Source organism: Gigantopelta aegis, chromosome 1 (assembly GCF_016097555.1).
Source record: "Gigantopelta aegis isolate Gae_Host chromosome 1, Gae_host_genome, whole genome shotgun sequence".
NCBI classification, from domain to species: Eukaryota; Metazoa; Mollusca; class Gastropoda; order Neomphalida; family Peltospiridae; genus Gigantopelta; species Gigantopelta aegis.
This window is the reverse complement of record NC_054699.1, coordinates 37,038,093-37,060,008: the sequence shown is the minus strand read 5'-3', so window position 1 is coordinate 37,060,008 and position 21,916 is coordinate 37,038,093. Positions and strand designations below refer to the sequence as shown.

General features: G+C 35.3%; 1 protein-coding gene across 2 annotated transcripts in view; it reads left to right on the top strand.

Moving 5' to 3' along the window:
* The window catches only part of LOC121374539 (cullin-4A-like), a 68,762-nt gene that overhangs the window by 23,085 nt on the left and 23,761 nt on the right, over positions 1 to 21,916 (top strand). For both annotated transcript variants that reach the window (XM_041501647.1, XM_041501654.1), the window contains exons 6-13: positions 3,485 to 3,574; positions 6,667 to 6,749; positions 14,250 to 14,317; positions 15,155 to 15,273; positions 18,863 to 18,938; positions 19,244 to 19,372; positions 21,220 to 21,257; positions 21,771 to 21,837. In XM_041501647.1, coding sequence (XP_041357581.1) covers positions 3,485 to 3,574; positions 6,667 to 6,749; positions 14,250 to 14,317; positions 15,155 to 15,273; positions 18,863 to 18,938; positions 19,244 to 19,372; positions 21,220 to 21,257; positions 21,771 to 21,837 — 670 coding nt within the window. The remainder of the gene's footprint in view (positions 1 to 3,484; positions 3,575 to 6,666; positions 6,750 to 14,249; positions 14,318 to 15,154; positions 15,274 to 18,862; positions 18,939 to 19,243; positions 19,373 to 21,219; positions 21,258 to 21,770; positions 21,838 to 21,916) is intronic.

The window sequence follows — 21,916 nt, the reverse complement described above, 5'->3', positions numbered from 1 at the left end:
ACTGATTAAAAAAAAATTGAGATGTCAAAAACGTGAAACGCGTGACGCACAGTAGTCCGAGCGGACATAGAAAATGTGCTCCCTACCGCAATAGGTCACACAAGTAAATGTTTAAAAACATTATTATCGGAATCATGAATTTATATTTGTGCAACTTCTTCTTACATGTTTATTGACGAAGTGAAAGAAGAAGAAATCACTGGCAGTTGGTCCCGCGAAGTATTGCATCTGGGTCAAGGGTCGATAATATAGGTCAACTACACTTTGAAGTTTTTGCGATTTTTCTTTGATATTTTTATCAACAATATAGGATCGTTTTATGATTTGTGATTATTACATCCAGAATACAATATTTTAATTGCATTAAATAATTTGTTTAACGATTTTTGAGACAAAAACAATGTTTCGGGTCGTTGCCTACACAACAGTGTCGCCCTGCTAAAGTACGTGGAATGTTTTTCTTTTTAATTGTTATTTTTAAAAATTTAGTTATCACCGTATTTTTAAAATAAAAAACGTGATTACTTACTCTGAATCTATTGCAAACCATTATCCTACTGTAATTTTCACATTTTATATAGGTCCATATAGTTACCGCACGAATTTTTTGGGGGTGTTGCGTAACACGAAAAAGGACCGTGTCAATGTTCTAAAAAACGGTCGATAACTGTTGCATGGAAACAAAATTGGACCTCGCGGTAAGGTTGTGTATACCCCCGACGCATCCACACCAATTGGTACCGTACAGGCCTTATGTACTAATCATAAGCGTACGGGATCCCGTTTTGTTTTGTAGGGGTGGGAGAGGAAGAAGGGCAGGCTAATTTGTGCCCGAATTAAACGAAAATACCACCAACTAAAAACACATTTATTAGTTTTAGCGTTATTGCCAACCAGCTATATATAATATAGGGTTTCAAACGAAGCACTACACAATTTTACATGGATTTAATTACAACTAGTATTGTGGGAGAAATGTTGGAACTACTAGTACATGATGAAAAGGTTTCAGGCCAGCTCAATTTGCCCGAATGTCTGTCGTATTCGCCCAAATTTTAGATTTTGGTACTAATACATTTATCAAAATACAATAGATCCAACAGTGCAACACAACTACAGTTTACCTCATGATGATTAATTTATCTTTATAACATTTGCAGATATGTGTGCAGGGAATGGGTCGACCCCCACCCCCCCCCCCCCCCCACCCCTTTCCGGTCCCTGCTCGAGCAGATTAAAAAAAAAAAAAATTCAATACATATTCCGGCGGAGCATTACAGAAATCCCCTATAAACTTCGCTCTCCAGACACCCCTACCTAAAATCCCAGCACACATGCCTGATTTTTAAAAGATTGTCATCCACCATACAACATTATTACAAAACATTCACTGCTTATATACGCTTATTCATAAAAAGCCATGCACGGCACACACACACCCCCCCACACACACAGCACCCCCCCCCCCCCCCCCACACACACACACACACACACACCAAATCCTTGGATCCGCGACTGGAACAGTAATAAAAACAAAAAACCGGTGGCGCCACATAATTATGTGTGACACGCAACGAGAATGTTTTGTAATTGGTTATTGAAAATAATGTAGGTCACGGTATTCTGCAGACTACTTCAGCAGATATTCGTAACCTATCGTTTGTAATTCATTTTTTAAAAATGAGAACAAATATATATCTACTCGGTAGTGATTAATACTAATGTGAATGTTGAAAAGGAAAAACTGGCAGAAAAACAACACACAACAAAACAAGGACGAACACCGAGCACATGTGCGTATTCGATCATATAGTCGACGTAACTGTTCAAGTAAACATAGTTAGAATATCGTCTGCTGTAGTATAAGTAACCACGTTGTAATTATTAATGAAAACAGTTAGCCGCACATGCAAGCAATGTGTACTACTGCTGTCAAATTGTATGGCGGGAAATGTGCTGTCACATGACCTGTTGTTTATAAATAGAAACAGGGAAATGGCGCTTTTCGGCGACTGTTTATGCCGTCGGACTCGGATTACAATTATTTGATTGTGTTTGTACCTTTTTTAGGCATTAAAAGTGATACTTTTTCAAATTTAATGCAACTGTCATAATGTAGTTCATATATAATAGTATATTATGACAACTTTGTAGAGATAAAAGAAACCGCTACCAAAAAAAACAAGAAACAATAACAAACAATAGCACGCGCCATTTGACGGGTCATTTTTGTTTTAAAAAAAACATATCATGTACAACAGCAATTTAGCAAATATTTGGATATGTCATTCTAAGACTATTTATTGACATTTTTTTTCTTTGTTTTTGACAAAAATGTCAACAATTAATTTAGAAAATGATTTTTAAATGAAAACAATGCAAAGTGACGTCATTGTGATGACGCTCGACGTGTATACACATCAACGGCACGATAAGGGTTAATTTATAAGATTTATATAAATTTGTCTTTGGTACTTAGGTACACTAACCACAAATGATAATGTAACGCAACCTATAAGGCTGTAAGTGTAATACCGTAAATGTACTAATTAAATGTTTTATTTCTTGTTCATGTTCTTAACATTTTTGGATAAAATATATATATTTTTTTAAATATGTATTAAATCATAATAATATTTAAACTTAAAAAAAAAAAAATATATATATATATATTTTTTTAATATGTTTTAAATCAATAATATTTAAACTTAAAAAAAATATATATATATTTTTTTTAATAATTATCATTTTTTTAATGCCAAGATCTAAGGTTAAGAAGTATAGATGACATTATATAGTATTCATATAACTTATTGTAATAATGTTTTTTTTTAATCTTGCAATTTTGGGTTAAATTGTGTGAATTTAAAAAATCTCCTGCTTTTTCAACACACACCTCCTGCTTTCTCTTGACTAAAGGTTGACAGGTCTGTGTATATAGGATGTTCATACAAGATGGCTTTTGTTTGCTAATAAACTCTGATTATGTTTAAGTAATTCCCAGTAAATGATACCTACTAGTAATTAAGAACCATCCATAAAGTAAGTAAGCACAATATCTGGGATTTTCTAAGCCCCTGCCCCATGTACACCACTAAAAAGTTATTTTTATCCTTCAGTACAATAAAAAAAAATTATGTCATTACATAAAACATTATAAATTGATTTATGTTTAGTTTGAATTAAATAATTGTCATTTTGGGTTGAATTTATTGATGTACATGTATAGCAATCATTAATTTAATATTATATTAAATGGAATGGTGTAACAAAGGCTGTGGTATGTATTGTTCTGTCTGTGGGATGGTGCATATAAAAGATCCCTTGCTGATCGATAAGAGTAGCCCATGAAGTGGCGACAGCGGGTTCCCTCTCTCAATATATGTGTGGTCCTTAACCATATGTCTGACACTATAACATATAACTGTAAATAAAATGTGTTGAGTGCGTCGTTAGCTAAAACATTTCCTACCTTCCTTTCTAGATATATCAAGAAGCATTTGAGTGTAAGTTTCTGGAGGCTACAGAAAGACTTTATATGGCTGAGGGACAACATCTGATGCAGGAACGAGACGTAAGTACTGGCCATTGGTTTATTTATTTATTTAAAAAAAAAAATCATCTTGTAACCAATGAAGATCTCAGCATGCTCACTTGGAGAAGTCTTTATGATGCTGTTACTCACTCTGGATTGGGCAACGTGTTAAACATTAGAGAACATTTTGCAAACAGTTTTAAACGTTCTAGAAATTTCCGCAAGCAGTTTTAAATCTGTTAAGAAATTTGTTATAAAGTTATTGGTGTTAACATGTATCATGTTTATATATATCAGGGCTGGCCAAAAATACTTGTCTACTCGCCCCAGGCGAGTAAAACGTTGCTCGGACGAGCAAAATTTACAATTCAGTCGTCCGCTGGGCAGCAAAATTTCCAAGCACAAAGTGCCTGTTTATCCCTTTTGTACACTTGCAATTTTTGTAATTCCCGTAGTCTGCAGCAAGCATGCGTGCGTGTATGTGTGAGGCCCCTGATTATTATATCGAGTACCGTATTTGACCGGAAGTAGGCCCACGTCTTTGAATAAGCGCCCCTCCATTTCGAAGGCATTTAAGAAATTAGGCATTTATTTGTAAATCATGGTAATTTATGTCGGTGTTCATGAAGTAAATTGCTGAAAACGTTGAAGAATCGAGAAAAAGCTGTTTAGAATGTTACGATCCACCACATTACTAAAATGGATAAGTAGACTCTTTGTAAAGTTAGTTTTCGCTTTATCTATGTAAGCTCACACAACACACGTGTGACGTAATACGAGGTCAGGGAATTCCCACCGCACGGTCAGTTTTTCACTAATGTTGTAGTGTTTCATACTATGAAATTAGGTTGTCCATCTGCAAGTTTTCGCATTTGTTTACCAATTAAATTGATGCATTAAATAATCAAGCAATTAACATTTAATTGACTAAATGTTAAAGAACAGTGAGTAGGCATGTGTGCAGGAAAATTTGTAACAGGATCAAAGTAGTCTCCAACTGAGTCTGTGTACCTTAAATATTAGCCATAAACTGTACTAGTTCAGTGCAAAGACAAACACCATTCAAAAATTCAAGTTAACACCCATGACTTCATGAGGTGGAGTGGGGGGCAAGGTGGGCCACCTTGTGACTAGTGTACACGTACAAATGACAAGTGACACAAGAAAAATTGCCACTAGCTACATGTATGACTATGAGCTAAATGCATATAAGATGGGGGGAAACTGTGGCTGTGGCAGCCCTCCGGTGACTCGGGACCTGAACAAGGTGCAAGAGATATATTTTAATATTTTTGCATTTATTTGTATTAAGTAACTTAATATTTATTGATTCCACTCATAATCTCTGTAAAATTAACTAGAAAATTTCAAAATAGTAAAGTGCTGCCACTGAATGTAAAAGTGTTTTCCTCATATGTGACGTCACATTTACGTTATTAGTTGTGATCCTCTAAAACATTTTCCAATTTGTATAATTCTGCCAGTAAATGCAATTATTGGGTTTTTTATTTTGTTATGGAGAGGAATAGTTAGTTGCAAGTATAATTTTTACCTTTTAAAACGTAATCAACACTTTTGGAGGGAAGCTGCCTTTTGCACACTGATAAATTCCTCTTAATCCACTTATATGAATAAAAAATTAATACTGATGGTCATATAACTGGCTCTAATTATAAAAAATGTCTCCTAATATCACACTGGTATTGCATAATTCTAATTCAACACATTTGTAAGAACGAATCTGATTGGATCCCTGCTAAAAATTTCAGGTGGTAAAATCACTGATATACCGGTCGCAAATTTTGTGGCAGAAATACGTCATAAACTAAATTAGCGACAGTAAAACCACCGATATACGTCCGCAAATCGGAAAACACAGTAGGGTTATCCCCTAAATATCAATACTTTGCTTCAAAATTGGAAAAAATTAACATGCTTTATGGTGTCGGACATACACTATAACAGCATCATAGTAGCATGGCAGTTGTTACTTATTCAGTAATTGTTTTTACATTTTTTAATCAACCATATAAATTTAACATTGCATCTCAGTTAGTAACATTTTACAACCAGATTGCAGAAATGGAGATTGAAAAATGTTACATTTTGGTGTCGGATGTACACATGAGTAATGTATGTAAATATTATGGATAAAAGTCTGCTTGAAATATAAATTTGTCTTTATATATTATGTCAATTAACAAAGGACATGTCTGGGATTATTTCTGTATAAAGATTTTTATTTCTACTCACTTATGTATAAAAAATATGCTGATAAATGTGTGAATAGAATTTTTCGTAAAATATTACTTCATTCATGGTTGATGCATTAGTTGCATTATAAGTGACTAAAACACATCTACTGAAAAAGGATTAATGTGTAATATTTGACACTAGAGATAATAACCTTTCAAATGATACCACACTTGTCTCACTTGAATGAGTTTTTAAAAATGACCTATTGGTTTACTTGACCACAGAATTGCCCAAATGCAATGTCCTGCATCTACAAGTAAAAGTCATCCTGAAAAATAGAGGGTATATTTTTTTTAATATTTAAACTCGTCCGTCATGAACCCTCCTCTCTCAAAAAACTTGACCCAGAACTCCCTCCCCCCCAAGAAAAACAAATAAACAAATAAAAATAAAATAAAATAATGTTATTCACTGTGAAATCATTAACCCAAAGTAGCATATTTTTGATGATAATTCTAAAGTTTAAAAAAAATCATAAACTCATTTCCAATTTTGTTTGACTGCGATAGCAATTTTTTTTTTTTTTTACATTCATAAATTAAAGGAAATAAACATATTTGGTAATACAGGGCTTACAAGTGCTGGTATACAACATCAATTAAAACAAACGCTTGGTCTTAAAACCATCAGCTGTAAAAAAACACAAAAACGTTACAGACCTCGCTGTTTAAGGTGAAAAATTACTTTCCCCATAGCATGTGAATTTATAAGGTATCAATATAATAATACCAAATGGCTCCCGTAAATTAGGGGAGCAGTTACTCACTCCCATCAATTTTGTTCATGTCGAGATCTGAAGTTAAAAAGACTATAAAATGTACGTATATTACTGACGTCTTCAAGAGTATGTTTGAACACTAATCCTTCATTGTTAGGTTCCCGAGTATCTGGCCCACGTTGACAAGCGACTCAACGAGGAATCTGAGCGACTTCTTCACTATCTCGACCAGTCCACCAAGTAAGTGCTTTATTTATACTTCTTCACTATCTCAACCAGTCCACCAAGTAAGTGCTTTATTTATACTTCTTCACTATCTCAATCAGTCCACCAAGTAAGTGCTTTATTTATACTTCTTCACTATCTCAACCAGTCCACCAAGTAAGTGCTTTATTTATACTTCTTCACTATCTCAACCAGTCCACCAAGTAAGTGCTTTATTTATACTTCTTCACTATCTCAACCAGTCCACCAAGTAAGTGCTTTATTTATACTTCTTCACTATCTCAACCAGTCCACCAAGTAAGTGCTTTATTTATACTTCTTCACTATCTCAACCAGTCCACCAAGTAAGTGCTTTATTTATACTTCTTCACTATCTCAACCAGTCCACCAAGTAAGTGCTTTATTTATACTTCTTCACTATCTCAACCAGTCCACCAAGTAAGTGCTTTATTTATACTTCTTCACTATCTCAACCAGTCCACCAAGTAAGTGCTTTATTTATACTTCTTCACTATCTCAACCAGTCCACCAAGTAAGTGCTTTATTTATACTTCTTCACTATCTCAACCAGTCCACCAAGTAAGTGCTTTATTTATACTTCTTCACTATCTCAACCAGTCCACCAAGTAAGTGCTTTATTTATACTTCTTCACTATCTCAACCAGTCCACCAAGTAAGTGCTTTATTTATACTTATACTTCTTCACTATCTCAACCAGTCCACCAAGTAAGTGCTTTATTTATACTTCTTCACTATCTCAACCAGTCCACCAAGTAAGTGCTTTATTTATACTTCTTCACTATCTCAACCAGTCCACCAAGTAAGTGCTTTATTTATACTTCTTCACTATCTCAACCAGTCCACCAAGTAAGTGCTTTATTTATACTTCTTCACTATCTCAACCAGTCCACCAAGTAAGTGCTTTATTTATACTTCTTCACTATCTCAACCAGTCCACCAAGTAAGTGCTTTATTTATACTTCTTCACTATCTCAACCAGTCCACCAAGTAAGTGCTTTATTTATACTTCTTCACTATCTCAACCAGTCCACCAAGTAAGTGCTTTATTTATACTTCTTCACTATCTCAACCAGTCCACCAAGTAAGTGCTTTATTTATACTTCTTCACTATCTCAACCAGTCCACCAAGTAAGTGCTTTATTTATACTTCTTCACTATCTCAACCAGTCCACCAAGTAAGTGCTTTATTTATACTTCTTCACTATCTCAACCAGTCCACCAAGTAAGTGCTTTATTTATACTTCTTCACTATCTCAACCAGTCCACCAAGTAAGTGCTTTATTTATACTTCTTCACTATCTCAACCAGTCCACCAAGTAAGTGCTTTATTTATACTTATACTTCTTCACTATCTCAACCAGTCCACCAAGTAAGTGCTTTATTTATACTTCTTCACTATCTCAACCAGTCCACCAAGTAAGTGCTTTATTTATTCTTATACTTCTTCACTATCTCAACCAGTCCACCAAGTAAGTGCTTTATTTATACTTATACTTCTTCACTATCTCAACCAGTCCACCAAGTAAGTGCTTTATTTATACTTCTTCACTATCTCAACCAGTCCACCAAGTAAGTGCTTTATTTATACTTATACTTCTTCACTATCTCAACCAGTCCACCAAGTAAGTGCTTTATTTATACTTCTTCACTATCTCAACCAGTCCACCAAGTAAGTGCTTTATTTATACTTATACTTCTTCACTATCTCAACCAGTCCACCAAGTAAGTGCTTTATTTATACTTATACTTCTTCACTATCTCAACCAGTCCACCAAGTAAGTGCTTTATTTATACTTATACTTCTTCACTATCTCAACCAGTCCACCAAGTAAGTGCTTTATTTATACTTATACTTCTTCACTATCTCAACCAGTCCACCAAGTAAGTGCTTTATTTATACTTCTTCTTCACTATCTCAACCAGTCCACCAAGTAAGTGCTTTATTTATACTTCTTCACTATCTCAACCAGTCCACCAAGTAAGTGCTTTATTTATACTTCTTCACTATCTCAACCAGTCCACCAAGTAAGTGCTTTATTTATACTTCTTCACTATCTCAACCAGTCCACCAAGTAAGTGCTTTATTTATACTTCTTCACTATCTCAACCAGTCCACCAAGTAAGTGCTTTATTTATACTTCTTCACTATCTCAACCAGTCCACCAAGTAAGTGCTTTTATTTTCACTATCTCAACCAGTCCACCAAGTAAGTGCTTTATTTACTTCTTCACTATCTTCCACCAAGTAAGTGCTTTATTTATACTTCTTCACTATCTCAACCAGTCCACCAAGTAAGTTTATTTATACTTATACTTCTTCACTATCTCAACCAGTCCACCAAGTAAGTGCTTTATTTATACTTCTTCACTATCTCAACCAGTCCACCAAGTAAGTGCTTTATTTATACTTATACTTCTTCACTATCTCAACCAGTCCACCAAGTAAGTGCTTTATTTATACTTCTTCACTATCTCAACCAGTCCACCAAGTAAGTGCTTTATTTATACTTATACTTCTTCACTATCTCAACCAGTCCACCAAGTAAGTGCTTTATTTATACTTATACTTCTTCACTATCTCAACCAGTCCACCAAGTAAGTGCTTTATTTATACTTCTTCACTATCTCAACCAGTCCACCAAGTAAGTGCTTTATTTATACTTCTTCACTATCTCAACCAGTCCACCAAGTAAGTGCTTTATTTATACTTATACTTCTTCACTATCTCAACCAGTCCACCAAGTAAGTGCTTTATTTATACTTCTTCACTATCTCAACCAGTCCACCAAGTAAGTGCTTTATTTATACTTCTTCACTATCTCAACCAGTCCACCAAGTAAGTGCTTTATTTATACTTCTTCACTATCTCAACCAGTCCACCAAGTAAGTGCTTTATTTATACTTCTTCACTATCTCAACCAGTCCACCAAGTAAGTGCTTTATTTATACTTCTTCACTATCTCAACCAGTCCACCAAGTAAGTGCTTTATTTATACTTCTTCACTATCTCAACCAGTCCACCAAGTAAGTGCTTTATTTATACTTCTTCACTATCTCAACCAGTCCACCAAGTAAGTGCTTTATTTATACTTCTTCACTATCTCAACCAGTCCACCAAGTAAGTGCTTTATTTATACTTCTTCACTATCTCAACCAGTCCACCAAGTAAGTGCTTTATTTATACTTCTTCACTATCTCAACCAGTCCACCAAGTAAGTGCTTTATTTATACTTGTACTTCTTCACTATCTCAACCAGTCCACCAAGTAAGTGCTTTATTTATACTTCACTATCTCAACCAGTCCACCAAGTAAGTGCTTTATTTATACTTCTTCACTATCTCGACCAGTCCACCAAGTAAGTGCTTTATTTATACTTCTTCACTATCTCAACCAGTCCACCAAGTAAGTGCTTTATTTATACTTCTTCACTATCTCAACCAGTCCACCAAGTAAGTGCTTTATTTATACTTCTTCACTATCTCAACCAGTCCACCAAGTAAGTGCTTTATTTATACTTCTTCACTATCTCAACCAGTCCACCAAGTAAGTGCTTTATTTATACTTCTTCACTATCTCAACCAGTCCACCAAGTAAGTGCTTTATTTATACTTCTTCACTATCTCAACCAGTCCACCAAGTAAGTGCTTTATTTATACTTCTTCACTATCTCAACCAGTCCACCAAGTAAGTGCTTTATTTATACTTCTTCACTATCTCAACCAGTCCACCAAGTAAGTGCTTTATTTATACTTCTTCACTATCTCAACCAGTCCACCAAGTAAGTGCTTTATTTATACTTCTTCACTATCTCAACCAGTCCACCAAGTAAGTGCTTTATTTATACTTCTTCACTATCTCAACCAGTCCACCAAGTAAGTGCTTTATTTATACTTCTTCACTATCTCAACCAGTCCACCAAGTAAGTGCTTTATTTATACTTCTTCACTATCTCAACCAGTCCACCAAGTAAGTGCTTTATTTATACTTCTTCACTATCTCAACCAGTCCACCAAGTAAGTGCTTTATTTATACTTCTTCACTATCTCAACCAGTCCACCAAGTAAGTGCTTTATTTATACTTCTTCACTATCTCAACCAGTCCACCAAGTAAGTGCTTTATTTATACTTCTTCACTATCTCAACCAGTCCACCAAGTAAGTGCTTTATTTATACTTCTTCACTATCTCAACCAGTCCACCAAGTAAGTGCTTTATTTATACTTCTTCACTATCTCAACCAGTCCACCAAGTAAGTGCTTTATTTATACTTCTTCACTATCTCAACCAGTCCACCAAGTAAGTGCTTTATTTATACTTCTTCACTATCTCGACCAGTCCACCAAGTAAGTGCTTTATTTATACTTCTTCACTATCTCAACCAGTCCACCAAGTAAGTGCTTTATTTATACTTCTTCACTATCTCAACCAGTCCACCAAGTAAGTGCTTTATTTATACTTCTTCACTATCTCAACCAGTCCACCAAGTAAGTGCTTTATTTATACTTATACTTCTTCACTATCTCAACCAGTCCACCAAGTAAGTGCTTTATTTATACTTCTTCACTATCTCAACCAGTCCACCAAGTAAGTGCTTTATTTATACTTCTTCACTATCTCAACCAGTCCACCAAGTATGTGCTTTATTTATACTTCTTCACTATCTCAACCAGTCCACCAAGTAAGTGCTTTATTTATACTTCTTCACTATCTCAATCAGTCCACCAAGTAAGTGCTTTATTTATACTTCTTCTTCAACTTTTGATCACTGATGACATTTTAAACATTGTTTCAGTAACATTTGACTCGTGATTCACACAAATATTTTGCACATGTATGTATAACATAGGTTCTAGAATATGGTGGCCTAATGTCAGAGGCCAGTCTTAGACTTGGGCCACCAAACATTTACTTTGAGCAAGCCTAATGGCAAGTGAAAAAAAAATCTTAACACTACAGTCGTACAAAAGCAAAAGAAACTTCTGCAAGTCACTTCTTTTGATTTGCTTTCACATGCAACATTTCATTAACAAATAGCTGGCTACCAGCAATCTGTGACTCATCTTTGACATTAATATACATATGTACCTACCGATGTATTTTTATTCAAATAAGTTATCAAGTGTAAACATTGTAAACATGTGTAATTGTAGGAAGCCACTGACGGCTATGTAATAATATTCTGTATTTTACTGTGTAATTGTAGGAAGCCGCTGACGGCTATGTAATAATATTCTGTATTTTACTGTGTAATTGTAGGAAGCCGCCGATGGCTATGTAATAATATTCTGTATTTTACTGTGTGTAATTGTAGGAAGCCGCCGATGGCTATGTAATAATATTCTGTATTTTACTGTGTGTAATTGTAGGAAGCCGCCGATGGCTATGTAATAATATTCTGTATTTTACTGTGTAATTGTAGGAAGCCGCCGACGGCTATGTAATAATATTCTGTATTTTACTGTGTGTAATTGTAGGAAGCCGCCGACGGCTATGTAATAATATTCTGTATTTTACTGTGTATTTGTAATAATATTCTGTGTGTAATTGTAGGAAGCCGCCGACGGCTATGTAATAATATTCTGTATTTTACTGTGTGTAATTGTAGGAAGCCGCCGACGGCTATGTAATAATATTCTGTATTTTACTGTGTGTAATTGTAGGAAGCCGCCGACGGCTATGTAATAATATTCTGTATTTTACTGTGTGTAATTGTAGGAAGCCGCCGACGGCTATGTAATAATATTCTGTATTTTACTCTGTGTAATTGTAGGAAGCCGCCGACGGCTATGTAATAATATTCTGTATTTTACTGTGTAATTGTAGGAAGCCGCCGACGGCTATGTAATAATATTCTGTATTTTACTGTGTAATTGTAGGAAGCCGCCGACGGCTATGTAATAATATTCTGTATTTTACTGTGTGTAATTGTAGGAAGCCGCCGACGGCTATGTAATAATATTCTGTATTTTACTGTGTGTAATTGTAGGAAGCCGCCGACGGCTATGTAATAATATTCTGTATTTTACTGTGTGTAATTGTAGGAAGCCGCCGACGGCTATGTAATAATATTCTGTATTTTACTGTGTGTAATTGTAGGAAGCCGCCGACGGCTATGTAATAATATTCTGTATTTTACTGTGTGTAATTGTAGGAAGCCGCCGACGGCTATGTAATAATATTCTGTATTTTACTGTGTGTAATTGTAGGAAGCCGCCGACGGCTATGTAATAATATTCTGTATTTTACTGTGTGTATAATATTCTGTATTTTACTCTGTGTAATTGTAGGAAGCCGCCGACGGCTATGTAATAATATTCTATATTTTACTCTGTGTAATTGTAGGAAGCCGCCGACGGCTATGTAATAATATTCTGTATTTTACTGTGTGTAATTGTAGGAAGCCGCCGACGGCTATGTAATAATATTCTGTATTTTACTGTGTGTAATTGTAGGAAGCCGCCGACGGCTATGTAATAATATTCTGTATTTTACTGTGTGTAATTGTAGGAAGCCGCCGACGGCTATGTAATAATATTCTGTATTTTACTGTGTGTAATTGTAGGAAGCCGCCGACGGCTATGTAATAATATTCTGTATTTTACTGTGTGTAATTGTAGGAAGCCGCCGACGGCTATGTAATAATATTCTGTATTTTACTGTGTGTAATTGTAGGAAGCTGCCGATGGCTATGTAATAATATTCTGTATTTTACTGTGTAATTGTAGGAAGCCGCCGACGGCTATGTAATAATATTCTGTATTTTACTGTGTGTAATTGTAGGAAGCCGCTGACGGCTATGTAATAATATTCTGTATTTTACTGTGTGTAATTGTAGGAAGCGACTGACGGCTATGTAATAATATTCTGTATTTTACTGTGTGTAATTGTAGGAAGCCGCCGACGGCTATGTAATAATATTCTGTATTTTACTGTGTGTAATTGTAGGAAGCCGCCGACGGCTATGTAATAATATTCTGTATTTTACTGTGTGTAATTGTAGGAAGCCGCCGACGGCTATGTAATAATATTCTGTATTTTACTGTGTGTAATTGTAGGAAGCCGCCGATGGCTATGTAATAATATTCTGTATTTTACTGTGTGTAATTGTAGGAAGCCGCCGATGGCTATGTAATAATAATCTGTATTTTACTGTGTGTAATTGTAGGAAGCCGCCGATGGCTATGTAATAATAATCTGTATTTTACTGTGTGTAATTGTAGGAAGCCGCCGATGGCTATGTAATAATATTCTGTATTTTACTGTGTGTAATTGTAGGAAGCCGCCGATGGCTATGTAATAATATTCTGTATTTTACTGTGTGTAATTGTAGGAAGCCGCCGATGGCTATGTAATAATATTCTGTATTTTACTGTGTGTAATTGTAGGAAGCCGCCGATGGCTATGTAATAATATTCTGTATTTTACTGTGTGTAATTGTAGGAAGCCGCCGATGGCTATGTAATAATATTCTGTATTTTACTGTGTGTAATTGTAGGAAGCCACTAATCACCTGCGTGGAGAAGCAGCTACTTGAACAACATCTGCACCAGATGCTGCAGAAAGGTATGATCATTTGATCTCTCCTCCATTTATTTACCGACGGTTGACAATCAGAACTGCCAGTGCTTATTAATTTCCGTATTACGATATTTTGCAAGAACCTGAATTGCGATTTGTACCACAATATTGCAAAGACCAATTCTAAGTTATTAGAATTTATAAAGTGCTAAAATTTCATGTACATTTTGTATAACTTAATAAAATGATTCACCAGTCAATTGAGATTCGTTCCGAACAAGTGAATCTGTTGTTTTTTTCCTTTGAAAATATAATATGTGTGACTAATACACATACAAAATACATAAGCGCAATATACTGGTCAGCTAGACAAATATTGCGATATGTATTGTTCCAAATTTATATTGCAGTATACTGGTTATACCGTGCATCTCTAATGCCTATGGGCTTCTGGATTGCATGGAAACGATTGTTTCAGGTAGCGTGTCGGTCGTCTATCAACAAACTCATGGTATCAAAAGTTTTACCCAATATGGTGTTACTTATTCCACCAATAACTTCATTACTGAAAAACAGTAAAATGGATTTCGATGATAAAAGGGCACCAAACAACAAAAATTGGTTCTCGTAAAATTGGAAAAGTCCAAAAAGAAAGCAATTCAATTTAATTTTCAACTTGTATATCTTACTCCTAATATATGCATGTCTCCCCACTGACACAAATAGTGATCCCCATCGCTGGGTCCGTGTGGATGTTCTTCGCTCCATCTACTAGTGATCCATAGCTGGTGTAACAAAGTCCGTGGTATGCATTATCCTGTCTTAGGGATTTTCTAGATTGTTTGTGAGTGTGTGACAGAATCTGTATATCTTTGTTTTCAGGTCTGGATCACATGCTAGATGAGAACCGCGTTTCTGATCTGAGTCTGCTCTATCAGCTGCTGTCACGGGTCAAGGATGGCTTGAAGGAACTCTGCTCAGGTTTCAACCAGTACATCAAGGTAACCACTGGTAACTTGTCTATCCCAGGGCACTATATTTCACACAAACTCTGCTCAGGTTTCAACCAGTACATCAAGGTAACCACTGGTAACTGGTCTATCCCAGGGCACTATATTTCACACAAACTCTGCTCAGGTTTCAACCAGTACATCAAGGTAACCGCTGGTAACTCGTCTATCCCAGGGCACTATATTTCACACAAACTCTGCTCAGGTTTCAACCAATACATCAAGGTAACCGCTGGTAACTCGCCTATCCCAGGGCACTATACTTCACACAAACTCTGCTCAGGTTTCAATCAGTACATCAAGGTAACCACTGGTAACTGGTCTATCCCATGGCACTATACTTCACACAAACTCTGCTCAGGTTTCAACCAGTACATCAAGGTAACCACTGTTAAGTCGTCTATCCCAGGGCACTATACTTCACACAAACTCAGCTCAGGTTTCAACCAGTACATCAAGGTAACCACTGTTAAGTCGTCTATCCCAGCACACTATATTTCACACAAACTGCTCAGGTTTCAACTAATACATCAAGGTAACCACACAATTGTTAGTTCATCTATCCCAGGACACTATACTTCACACAATCTGTTGTTCTGTTTGCTCAGGTTTCAACCTGTATATCAAAGTAGCCACACAGTTACTAGCTGCTCTCTCTTCTGTGTTCTGTTTGCTCAGGTTTCAACCTGTATATCAAAGTAGCCACACAGTTACTAGCTGCTCTCTCTTCTGTGTTCTGTTTGCTCAGGTTTCAACCTGTATATCAAAGTAGCCACACAGTTACTAGCTGCTCTCTCTTCTGTGTTCTGTTTGCTCAGGTTTCAACCTGTATATCAAAGTAGCCACACAGTTACTAGCTGCTCTCTCTTCTGTGTTCTGTTTGCTCAGGTTTCAACCTGTATATCAAAGTAGCCACACAGTTACTAGCTGCTCTCTCTTCTGTGTTCTGTTTGCTCCGGTTTCAACCTGTATATCAAAGTAGCCACACAGTTACTAGCTGCTCTCTCTTCTGTGTTCTGTTTGCTCCGGTTTCAACCTGTATATCAAAGTAGCCACACAGTTACTAGCTGCTCTCTCTTCTGTGTTCTGTTTGCTCAGGTTTCAACCTGTATATCAAAGTAGCCACACAGTTACTAGCTGCTCTCTCTTCTGTGTTCTGTTTGCTCAGGTTTCAACCTGTATATCAAAGTAGCCACACAGTTACTAGCTGCTCTCTCTTCTGTGTTCTGTTTGCTCAGGTTTCAACCTGTATATCAAAGTAGCCACACAGTTACTAGCTGCTCTCTCTTCTGTGTTCTGTTTGCTCAGGTTTCAACCTGTATATCAAAGTAGCCACACAGTTACTAGCTGCTCTCTCTTCGGTGTTCTGTTTGCTCCGGTTTCAACCTGTATATCAAAGTAGCCACACAGTTACTAGCTGCTCTCTCTTCTGTGTTCTGTTTGCTCAGGTTTCAACCTGTATATCAAAGTAGCCACACAGTTACTAGCTGCTCTCTCTTCTGTGTTCTGTTTGCTCAGGTTTCAACCTGTATATCAAAGTAGCCACACAGTTACTAGCTGCTCTCTCTTCTGTGTTCTGTTTGCTCAGGTTTCAACCTGTATATCAAAGTAGCCACACAGTTACTAGCTGCTCTCTCTTCTGTTGTTCTGTTTGCTCAGGTTTCAACCTGTATATCAAAGTAGCCACACAGTTACTAGCTGCTTTCTCTTCGGTGTTCTGTTTGCTCAGGTTTCAACCTGTATATCAAAGTAGCCACACAGTTACTAGCTGCTCTCTCTTCGGTGTTCTGTTTGCTCAGGTTTCAACCTGTATATCAAAGTAGCCACACAGTTACTAGCTGCTCTCTCTTCGGTGTTCTGTTTGTGAGTCCGTTACGTAACTTTACATGTATGAGAACTGCCAGTGGGTTATATGGTGAATTGCTCCGTTTTAAAATAAGTTACAAACTTTTAATTTATTTTTTATCTCAAGACCTATTTCGGACACTTGAAAAACTTTCTAATTTGCAAATTCATTTAATTAAAATACATTTGGAATATCAGTGTAGTACAGAACACGAGTACACATGTTACGATTATTTTTATCATTTGTTATGCAAATATAATTCACGTAAGTGAACAATCCGTTATCTAAGTAACAATCTCGCAAACCAACTTCCGGTTATCTAAGGTTTTGAAATATTGTCCCTAGTATCCTTTTTTCTTAAACACCATTGGAATGAATACTGTGTGATATTTATGATATCACACAGTGATCTGTCACATATAATGGATGAAATTACCAGTGTGGAAATTGATTGCTCTTTGACATATATAGGTTAACCTAAAAGCTATTGCTATCTGTTACATTAAAATGAACTGCAAATGCAAGTGCTGTAAATCAGTTATGGTTGGATAATATTTTTAAATTTCGTTTTTGGTGGCTGTGTAAGAAATATAAGTACCATTTATCCTACAACTTGTTTAAAGGGACACACCCTAGTTACGGCTAGTTGTTAACCATTACGGCGTTGTTTTTCGCTATTAAACCCATTTTTTCACAAATAAAATTGCACTTTACTTACCGTTTATTATTTAGAATATACATTTCCATTCACCTGAAGTTTTTTTTGTTAATCCTGGTGTTTGTAATACCACAAAATGCATTTTTCGTATTTCTGAAAAACGGACATACGTTTGAGAAAAAACCGTTGAGCAGACAAGGTCTATGTGGTATACCATTTGACCGTTATCATTTTGGTTCGGTTTGTTTTCTCGTGCACGGTTCGCGCAATCAACATCCGATTTGTTGTTCATTTGTGAAATTTTTCTTCACAGTTCGTGAACATTTTCAGTAACAATAAAGTTCAGACAAGTAAGTATCTCAATACAAAACGTTACAAACCCTTAAAACCAATAATTTTGCTAAGTCCTACGATATCTGGAGAGGGGATACAACCAGGACAGAACAGTTGGAACATGTCCAGGAGAGGTGAAAAGAACGCACCCGAAGTCTGTGAAATTTGTCGTGACGTAGGCATTGTTGTGCTTCGAGCGACATCTACTGGTGACATCAGAATACAAACTTTCAAAATTATTTCAAGCAATTGGGACATGGGGATTCCCATGGTATTTATCGATATAAAACCTGCTTTTTCACTCCATTTGATAAAAACGTGATCTAAGTGTGTTACAGGTTTGTAGATTAACCAAATTATAATTTATTTTCGCTGGATGGAACTAGGGTGTGCGGCTTTAAAACATAATCCAACTTGCATTTGTTCTTTTTACAACTCTTAACTAAAGGTAAATGTTATCTAATGACGACTACGTAGTATTCTTTTTGCTATCTGTAAAACTTACTAAAAGTGATCCATTGATTCTATTTCAAATTTAAACTTTTATTTTTTACGACATCAAGATCTGGAAATTGGACCAGTTATTAGCATAAATGTAAGCCACTGATGTTTGTGCAATCAAGCAGGTTTGACTGTGTGTCTTCATGTATGTTAGAACTACCAGGAAGCTTATGGCTAAAATATAACTTGAATTTGCTGTTATAACTTGTACACTAATATACTTCTGTTTTTTTTTAATTCAGAACACTGGTCGGCTGATGGTAGTAAATAAAGAAAATGATCCAGAGAAAGATAAGGACATGGTGCAAAACCTTCTTGGTACGAGTTCAAAAATACTGGTTTTTAAATTCTTCATTTTGTAAAACTGTTTTCTCCTATAGAGTTATAAAAATACCTCTTGATTTCTTTGATGTGTTCATCTTTCGTGCTTTTCTTTTAACTCTCTTTTTTTTCTTCTTTTTTCATTCAGCTACTTATTTCAATCAGAGGAAAGTTAATACAATATTATTTCAAACTGCTATTCTTCATTGAAATGGGTCACCTGTATTTTATTTTTTATATAACTCACAAATATTAAATTATCACAGACCTGGTATATTTTAACGTTCTACGTTTTATTTCAGATTTCAAAGACAAAATTGATGACATTATCGGTGTATGTTTTATGAAGAACGAGAAGTTTATTAATGCAATGAAGGAGAGTTTTGAGAATTTCATCAATCAGAGACAGAACAAACCAGCCGAGTTGATAGGTGAGCTTTAAACACTGATAGTAATTTTTAATTATCATTTTAAAAACAACAGCCAAAACACCACAAACAATTAACGTAAAGACAGACATTTTATTGTTAGGACATCACAAATACATATGGATAACAGGCATCAAATTTATGGATTTTTTTTAGGATTCCGCCAGAATCATAAAATTATGTAATAAAGATATTATAGCGCAATTTGCCCTTTGCTAATTTTTATACAAAGTGGCTACAACATTTAGCATTTGGTTAATAAAAGTTTGTTTAAATTAGCCATTTTGTAACATTTTCCAAGGAAAATACTCTACATTATTGAAAATTGGCTAACACAAAATAATAGCACGTGTGATCCCTATACTTTGAGATTCCATCTCCTAATCTGTCCACTTTCCACTCAGAATCTTACTAAAGTCACAGCCTGGATAATAATATTTCAAGTAGAGTGATTTTTAGCTCCATTTAAGATGTGAATGTTTTTCAGATCGTGCTACTAGAGGCACTGATTTTCCGCGATCACGGAATCGCGGAAATACCTATCTGAAACGGAATTCCCGATTTTTTTCCAAAACATTATTTAACTTTAGCGCATTTGATTAATTAAAATTTATTTTTTGAACTAGAAACTATGGACACCGACATCTGCCTGTGCTACGCTACGACACTAGTACCTTTGTATGTTACGTCAAATGTTTAATGTAGAGTATCTAGACGTTTTACCAGTCGTGTTTTCTTCGCTTATTCCCGGCGATTTTTAACGGGAAAAACCGAACATTGTGGGCTAAAATTGTCCGATATTTACTCAAGTGGAAGATATATTATGTTATGTTTGCTTATTAATTTTTAACATTTGCGGCATTGCCATATTTCCGATCTCACAAAGGAATGCAGTAATTGCATATTGTATGCCAGGCTTTGTTCAAAATAAATTATACAAGGGAAGTGGTTTATAGTGTGATCGTTTGTAATTATTTTCCCGATCATATTGTAAAGAAAACCGAAAATGTCCGAAGTCTTGTCTCGTGGCGTATTCGTGGTTAAATTTAAACCAAAAATAAATACAAACTACTGACATGTTTGGCCTCATTGCATATTTATTTATTTATTTATACCAGTAATTAATTGCGGTGTGTGTGTGTGTGTGTGTGTGTGTGTGTGTGTGTGTGTGTGAAACAAAAACAGAATTTGTTTAATACTGAAATGGAAAAAAACCGGAATTTGTAACATGAAACGGAAAAGGGAAAAATCTGAAACGGAAAATCAGTGCCTCTATGCTACAAATAGATAACATATTAATGCTTAACATACAAGGGAAATATAACAAAATCTTAAATGGGTGCCCATCATCTTAAGTTACAGGAATAATTATCTCTCCCCTCGAATTGTTTTCCCCTCTAGATCAGTTTCATTGTTTGTAAAATGGTCAAATTTATTATTAAATTAGCTGACACATTGAGCTGTCAGTTCCTTAACCTTCTGAGTACTCATTGTGCAATTTTGAGGAGAGTCCGGGAGCCCGAGGCTCGCAAAAATCATATAGGACTCTCTAGTCTAGTCTAGTCTAATAGCAGAACGTCGCAATCATTTTGTGGAATTGATAGCTGACTGTGACAAATAATTTGATAATTTAATAAATTTGACCTTTTTGTCAACAACAAAAATCTGAAAATATTGTATTTTATTTATTTTTAAAAGTTTAAAGTAAAAGTATATGAGTAAAAGTTAAAAACCCGAGACAATCTGGGTTTTTTGTCACAAATTAATCCAGTAGTCAGAAGGTTACATTTCTATAGTTATATAATATGTTGCATTGCGTGATAATTGACTATATTAATTTTATTTTACAGCAAAGTATGTTGATTTCAAACTAAGGGCAGGAAACAAGGTAATGTGGTGTACAAGTATACTGAACAATATGTAAATTAGAAGCTTGTTATTGTGGGTTTTTCAAGCATAGTTACTTCACATTTTTAAAATATTAACTAGCACATGTAAATAATTTAAATTAATACTTGTTTTATTACATTATGTGCATTTAAAAATATAGAGACAATTATATGGAATGTGTTCATAGTGGGCCAAATTTTCAAAGCCTGTTTTTGACTTGCATGCATATAACTACATTTATTTACAATGCTTAAACATCTGCATTTAAGAAAAACAGTCTTCATAAATACAACATAGAATATTTATTTTACCCACATGTATGTTTTAAACGTGGCAAACACAGTCTCGCGTTTATCATAAGTTATTAAATACGTGTATACATAGTTGTTTAGGGAAAATACACATGACTAAAGAATAAATATCTATGGCCAGTAATAAAGCTGCTATAGTGCCAGTTTTCTGTACACATCGTACAATATAATATTATTTGGTTTTTGTTGTTTTCTTCCAGGAAGCAACTGAAGAGGAGTTGGAGAGACTTCTTGATAAGATTATGGTGCTATTTAGATTTATTCATGGTGAGCCTGTTTCAGAAAAATATTCTCCCCTCCCAACCAGAACTCCAAGATTGGTATACGTCAAAGACTTGACATCCAA